The 7,977-nt window shown below is 32.2% G+C and overlaps 1 protein-coding gene across 1 annotated transcript; it reads left to right on the forward strand.

The window, feature by feature from the left end:
• LOC109357489 (transcription factor bHLH67-like) lies at window positions 3,889-7,169 on the forward strand. Its single transcript, XM_019601477.1, has 4 exons — window positions 3,889-4,373; window positions 4,774-5,424; window positions 5,533-5,949; window positions 6,797-7,169. The coding sequence occupies exons 1-4, from the start codon at window positions 4,335-4,337 to the stop codon at window positions 6,878-6,880; spliced, it is 1,191 nt and encodes a 396-aa protein (XP_019457022.1). The 5' UTR covers window positions 3,889-4,334; the 3' UTR covers window positions 6,881-7,169.

A 7,977-nucleotide genomic window follows, 5' to 3' on the forward strand; every position in this document is an offset into this window, starting at 1 on the left:
TTATATCTATGAAGATGTATATTCAGGAAATGTTGTATCATTTCAGTTACCGTTAGGTAACCGGTTTGATTTCCGCGTTATATGTTACTTAAAGTGATGTCCCGGAAAAGAAAGGTTTTTAAAAGAAAACAATTTTATGTCACCAATTCAAAAAAAAATTACTCACTTTTCTGCATAATAAATAAAGAGTATTTTTTGGGGCGTTACATAAAAGAGAAATAAAATTATATTTATGATACTAAAAGATAATAGATTGGTTCATCATATTGACTTTTGAATAGCCTCATTTCTATGATAGAAGCAATGATTAATCTCATTTAGTTTTTGTAATCTCATCAAAATAATTTAATTATCTAAATTATCCTTCACAACATTGTATGAGCAAATATGTCAATACTATTTTTCTAATTAAAATCCACAAGAATTTATTTCAATAGTAAATACTTTATAAACTTTAGGGGTAGAACATTTAAATGATGAGAATGATTAAAAATTGCTCACATTTTATGGATTTGCTAACCCAATCGTTAGGAGAGAGGATAAGTACTAAATAACCTCATTACATATATAGTAATTTTATCTCATGTTTTAATTTTATTTAATATTTTTTACTAATCATGTGTTTTTACTTTTTACCCTTTGCTATTATTTTGCACTCTCTCTTTGTATTTCTTTCTTTCACTTACTCTTTTTTCATACATACATTCTTTTATAAACCATACATATAGTGTTTTAATGATTGTTAAATATATATTACACTACTCTCAACCATGTGAGAAAGGATGAGGAGTTGTCATATTTTTTTGAGTCAGTTGAGTTGGGAGTTTGTTGCTAATTTCCTTAAACAAAAGAGTGATTCAACCCTAGTTTGTTGAGTAAAAAAGAATGGGGATAGTGAGAATATAATCAATAGATATATATATATATATATACACAGAGAGAGAGAGCTATATCAATAAAAGATAAGGATGAGATGCCAAAATAATAGGCAAAAGATAAAATAGATAATTAGTAAAAATATTATTTAGTTTGAATAAGATATAAACAATAGTAAATTACACTGACACTCCTGAGTTTTAGTGAAATTATACAAACCCCTCATCACTTTTCTACACCTACACAAATAGGGGTGTCAAAACGGGCATTGCCCGCGGGCCAGCCCGCATTGCCTGCAAAAAAATGGGGGCAGGGCATGATATTTTTGCCTGTTAGCCCATATTGCCTGGCCCGTTTGCCCGCTTTATTAGCGGGCATTTTAAACGGGCTCCGCGGGCGGCCACGCGGGCATTATATTCTACACTTTTAAAATTTTAATCCAAGACTTTATTATTGTTTGGTTATTTTATAATTATTATTGCATAGAGAAAATTATTATCTAATATGGTTAGAGAGACATGTTTTGAATTATTATTATAGAAACTTTGAATTATTATGTAATGTGGTTATGTAAAATCTATTGATTTACTGCATAATGTACTTGATAACTTAGCATTCACCATTGTTGTTTTTTTAATGTAAACAGGAAAATGCCCGCGGGCCCGTTAGCCCGTTTTAAAACGGGCAGGGCATGACTTTTTGTCCGTTAACCAATGCGGGCATGCCCGGCCCGCTTAAATTATTGCGGGCATTTGTGGGCGCGGGCTAAACGGGCCGGACGGCCCGTTTTGACACCCCTATACACAAACCCCCTCATTTTTATACTTTAATTACACTGACCACCCCTACATGAGAAATAAGTGTAATTTTGTGAACAAAAAATGTGATAAATGCAATTAAGTTTAAAAAAATACGATATATTGTGGAGACAAATCCAAATAATATATGGGTCGATACCTCTTTATTATTTTTGGTTCGTTACGATATAGTATAAGAGCGATTTAAACAATATCTTTTTAGAATTGTTGATGCATTTTGTAACAAAAAATAATAAAGATACATTAATTTGTATATTATTTGGATTTTTCCTCACAATATACCGTGTTTTGTTTAACTTAATTGCGTTTATCACATTTTTAAAAGATTACACTTATTTCTCATGCATGAGTGATCAGTGTAATAAAAATATAAAAACTAGGGGAGGTTTGTGTATGTGTAGAAAAGTTAAGAATAATTTGCATAATTTCACTAAAACTTAGGGGTATCAGTATAATTTCACTAAAACTCATGGGTATCAGTGTAATTAACTTTATAAACAATTAACACAACACACTGCTAAATAGATATGTAAAGGGGTTATCAATGGCTTATCCTCAACCTTAGTGCTGAAGTTAATAAACATATATTTTATATTACCATATTTTAATTTTAATGTATTTATATTTGAGTTTAAGAGTATAATAAGCTTTATGTTTGTTGCAGCCCATGTGCAGTATAGATTGACAAATGGGACGTGATGGGTAAATAAGTGATTGCCTGCTTCGGATGAAATTGAGCTTTCCTAGGGAACAGCTGAATGCTATCATGTGCTTTTTTATTGTTTTGTTTGGATACATACAAAAAATATTACCCAACTCCTCTAGAATTGGATTTAATTGTTGTATGCAAGAAGGAGAATTATAACAAGTGTTTTAAAGATATTTTAAGGAGTAAAATAATATATTTTTTTCAGTCTTAAATATGAGTTTCAATTTTCTAATAATGTTTTTGTTTTTATATTTGGGATTTGAGCGTATAATGGTCGATGTAGAGTTTTTTAGTGTCGTATGAGATTCGCCTTGGAGTATCTGGAAAGATATCTGAAAAGATTCTCCGACGCTTAAATCAGTATTTGATATATATGAGAATGTAAAATGCAGTAGTAAGAGTAAGAGAATAATAGCAAGAAACAAAGAGTATGTAAGTCTTCTTTATAGGGAGGAGTCCCCCACTTATAATGGAGAGGTGAGTGAAATATTCCTTTGTAGATGCTATTGGCCTGATCGACCAAATAACTTTGTCGGGTATGCTCCAAACATGCAAGGGTTGCCTCGTCGTATTGGACGGCTTTGACAGGTATGTAATCCAGGGATAACGTGACTTATAATATGTATTAGGTTATATAGCTATATTGTAGGGCTACCTTATCGTCTATCAAAAGGTGTAGTAGCGTATAGGTAGTATGCCGCTTGTGAAGAGGTCTGTATTGTTCAAACAACATAATTATCTTGTGTTGGTGACATACCAATGTAGTGTCAGAAGTTATCCTTATATTGTCTTGCCGTTTTTGTTCGGTCAACAATATACCTTTCTGGATTGTTCAGTTGACCAATTAAGAACCGAAAATATTTAGATTATGCTTACTTTTTACAATCTTATATTGACAGTTATCGTTCTTGTTTGGCTAAGACATGTATTTTAGATAAAGAATAGAACAATAAAATCTATTAAGATAAAGGGAGCAACAAAAAAAAGTCTGATTAATCTAGAACTAATGGCCAAAGATGAAGACAATAAATGAATATAATCTCACATTTTGATCAACAATCTTAACACAATAAACCTTAAACCATGTGAATCAATTAAAACATTATAAAATGCTAAAAGTACAATTGATTAAGAAGAATGTTCAATACCTTTAAATGTCTATAATCACATCCTAGCACACAGTCCATAGAAGGCCTTTCCATTACATAGCTTTTTTCCTTCTTGGCTTTGCCGTACTATATCTCTTATATGAGAGAGAGTGAAACAGAGTCCCACACCTGTCTGTCCCCGCTGTTGGACAAATCTGCCACCACCAATAATGCTCTAGAGACATTGTAATCTATACACGAATAAAAATCTGTTGTACCAAATCTTATATCATACCAATAAAAATATGTTATATCAATTAAAAATTTAAAAGTATTATTGTTGTTTTTATTTCATTATAAATAGGTGATATATGATTTTGGGCAACATATCTTTATTCATTAGACACCTCTCTCTCATCAACTCCCACGCTTCCAAATGCATCTTCTCTACTAGTATATCTCTTCTAACCCAGTTGAGAATTTTCCACCTCTCATTTCATGCTATATTTCCTCTACTGTTCAAGGATTAAACTCACTCAAACCACTGTAGTGTTTGTGAGTTGTGACTTGAGAGTTGTTCAAAGAACAACAGCATTTATTATATCTATATAAGGACTAAGGAGTATCCTCTAGAGCATCATAAAAACAAAGGAATGTGTTGCTGAAAATGGGGTCTCGTTCTGCTTCTTCTTGGGGTTTACATTTATTACCATTCTTTTGTTAGTATCAACATTACTAGTTTATGGAATGTTGGTCACCCTTCAGAGAGAGACATCAAAATATAACTTAGTAGAAAGGGAACAAAGCATTTAAGATACTCAACTTCTCAACTCAGCATTTTTTATGGAGAGGTTTCAAGAACCTGGCCCCCTCAATTCCTGTGTATGTATTACATATTACTATTACTTCATTTTCCTTTTCCTCAAATCCCATTTTTAGAATCCAGAAAAGTGACTCCATTTACTCTTTAAAACTCTTGCACTAAATGCATTATCTCATTATTTTTACTGAAAATGCATCTATTTGCTCACTTGGTTCTGCTCCTCTTCACATTCTACTTCATTTCTTCTTTTAGTGCACACTTTTTCACCATAGACTTACCCTTTTCTCCATTCTGACCCAACCTTCAACCCTTTTAATGGAACTATATATTCCTTTTTTTTGAAGGGTTAGGTGTGAAAGTGAAATCTACCTAACACTTCACTTATTTTTCTTTTCCCTTTTCTTGACACACAAATTTTACTCTTTGAGCTCAATTGTTTTTACTTTTATTATCTTGCAGTTCACAGGTGACCATTTTGAAGTGAATTCTTTAGAGCAACAACGTTTGGTTGATGCAGAAAGCTTCAGATTTGTGGAGAATGAAGAACAATTTTTGATATCAAGCTTAGAAGATAACATGCCATTCTTGCAGATGCTTCAGAGTGTGGAATCTTCTCCACAGTTTTTCCCTTTAAAAGAGCCAAGTTTTAGAACACTTCTAAGCTTACAACACATGAAGAAACAACAACCATGGGAAAACATAGCCTACATTCCAAGAATGGATACTCAAATTCAAGCAGCAATGGAGCTTGAAAGCTGCGTAACACATGACATATTGGAGATGCAGTCACCAGTGAAATCTGAAAGCAATAATGAACTCCATCAACAACACACACCTTCAGCTGCTTCATGTGTTGTTGAGAAAGTGATGAGTTATGATGAGTGCAACCATGCTATTATTGCTAATGCTAACACACAATCATCATGTCACAAGACTCAGATAGCTACAAGAGAAAGGAGGAAAAGAAAGAGAACAAGACCAACCAAGAGCATAGAAGATGTAGAGAATCAACGCATGACTCACATTGCAGTTGAACGCAATAGGAGACGCCAAATGAATGACCATCTCAGTGTTCTGAGGTCCCTCATGCCCTCTTCTTATATTCAAAGGGTATGTTAAAGTTATCATCTTTTTGAAATATTGAGCCAACCCCGGTTCTTCAAATTCCTTTATTTACCTTATTCATGTTAAAAATCATATCTTTTTTTTATTGTTTAGGGTGACCAAGCTTCTACTATTGGAGGAGCAATAGATTTTGTGAAGGAGTTGGAGCAGTTGCTTCAATCACTTGAAGCACAAAAAATGGTGAGGAAGAATGAAGAGGTTGGTAATGGTAATAACAATAATAATAATAGTAATGGTTCTTCTTCAATTGAGTTGTGTAAGCCACCAGCATCATTCTTATCTAGTGAAGAAGCAAAGTTTGGGGATGAGGTGAGGACAGAAATGAAGTCAAATTTAGGGCATATAGAAGTCACATTGATTCAAACCCATGTTAACTTGAAAATTGAGTGCCAAAGGAAGCATGGTCAATTGATAAAAGTCATTGTTGCTTTGGAAGATCTTAGACTAACTATTCTGCACCTCAACATTACATCCACTGTGACTTCTGTCCTCTACTCTCTCAATCTCAAGGTATTACTTTGTCTTTTCAACTTTTTTCTTATTCTATGCTATTTGTGATATGACTCATTTAACAACTCAAGTTTTATGTTCATAATAGTATAATATGTTTATTCTTATATGTGAGTTTTGCTATCTGAGTTGATGGTTGAGTTTAAACAAATCAAAAAGTGAAAAATACTATATTGAAAAATGATACATTAAAATATGTAAAAATTACACATTTATCTTTCTAATACAACATGTCATTTTATGGATTCTTAAACTCAATCCGAATAAAAATAAGAAATCCATATAAATTAAAGTTTAATCAATCATGGTGTGGTAGTATAATAATTGAAGTGCATAGCAATTTTGTTTTATTTATATAGTCAACTCGCCGCTTGAAAGTGGAATGAAGACAGTGTGGTACTGTTCTTTTTTCTAGTTTCAAAATCAAAGCAAAACCTTGTTCCCCACTCACAACATTATTTTCTATTTTAAATATAGTTTTTTTAATGAATAAAGTCAATAAACACTTGGTCTTAAAGATATTAGGGTGTAACAATTTGATACATGAAGAATTAAAAATCTAAAGTTGTCCATAAAGATTTTAAATTGGTCTGATAAATCTTAACTTGTGTCAAATTATAAAAATTTGTCCAAAAAAACTAATTTAACACCAACTTGAAATCTTCATGAGCTAATTTATATTTTCCAAATTTTCAGAAATCAACCAAATGGTACATTCAAATATTTTGTGGATAAATTTGATAGTTCACTTTTACTATTAGTATATTCATTTTGCTATGTACATTGATGACTCTTTTTTGTGATGGTAAATAAATGATGGAGTTGGCATGTTGTATTGGTGATGCAGATTGAAGAAGACTGTAAACTAGGTTCAGCAAATGACATTGCAGATGCAGTTCATCAAATATTAAGCTTCATTAATGGTAGCTAGGTTTAATCTTAGGGAAGAATAAAGGACAAATCATTGCAACTAAGATGGCAGAGTGGCTGGGAAACGGGGAACACATGACACTCATATCTTGTCTACATCTATGTACATCAATGTGAAATGTATCATGTTAGGTAGCTAGAGATAGAGGGTCCTAGTAACTAACGGAACATAATGCATATGATATGTTATGATATTTATTTTGCTATAGTTTAATTTGTGTGTTAGTTTAATTAGAATGCTAAATTTGTATAATTTGTGTTGTTTGTTTAATGTCTAATGTTCAATTTAATTTGGGTTGATGCATGGTTTTGTGGAATTGTAGTGGGGTGGTGGATTAGGGACAAAGATCTGTTGTCCCAAACCCTGTCTCGAACTATGTCCCAGACCAATTATATTATGTCACGTTAGCTAAAAAAATTAAATATTTATAATTTTATCAGTTTTGCTTCACTGTGATTGGCCACAGCGGATCTCCATCTATGGATTAGTGGTAGGGCTTAACATGTTTCCATGGGAAAGAAGGGATGGGATCATGCGTTTTCATTGTGTTTCAAGCCAATTTAGAGTTGCCACTTATTCAAAAAGAACCAAACAGAAAGTGTGCAAATAGATAATAATTATGAAAGAATTTTTTATAGTATACGGACATCTCCAAAAGTCAATATATATAAAAGCAAAAAAACAATTTTTTATATTATTTGATGGAATTTGATTGGTTTGGTATATGGAGACAAGAATATTTAGGGATAATCTGTATTAGGGAAAGAAGACCCACTTTTGAAAAATTGGAGTTCTCATCATTGCATAGAAGGGAATGATGCTTCTCTTTTTATATATATTGACTTTTGGAGATGTCCGTATACTATAAAAAATTCTTTCATAATTATTATCTATTTGCACACTTTCTGTTTGGTTCTTTTTTGCCTTGAGTTCACGGCAGCGTGAGTTAATTTGTTGGGGTCTACCAAAATAAATAATCAAGCTAATGGAACAGTGAAGGTCCTAATTGCCACTAAGGATTGATTACTATAGAATCAATGTTAGTGCATAGGTTTTTTAATTAATATTATCAATATATATGCGCTTATATTATAAAG

This window comes from Lupinus angustifolius, chromosome LG09 (assembly GCF_001865875.1).
Source record: "Lupinus angustifolius cultivar Tanjil chromosome LG09, LupAngTanjil_v1.0, whole genome shotgun sequence".
Lineage (NCBI taxonomy): Eukaryota > Viridiplantae > Streptophyta > Magnoliopsida > Fabales > Fabaceae > Lupinus > Lupinus angustifolius.

Excerpts from the sequence above, each read along its gene's own strand:
- LOC109357489 (XM_019601477.1), top strand. The coding sequence starts at position 4,335 with ATGGAGAGGTTTCAAGAACCTGGCCCCCTCAATTCCTGT. Across the intron at positions 4,374-4,773 it reads CTGGCCCCCTCAATTCCTGT|TTCACAGGTGACCATTTTGA; the intron begins GTATGTATTACA and ends ATTATCTTGCAG. Across the intron at positions 5,950-6,796 it reads TCTACTCTCTCAATCTCAAG|ATTGAAGAAGACTGTAAACT; the intron begins GTATTACTTTGT and ends TTGGTGATGCAG.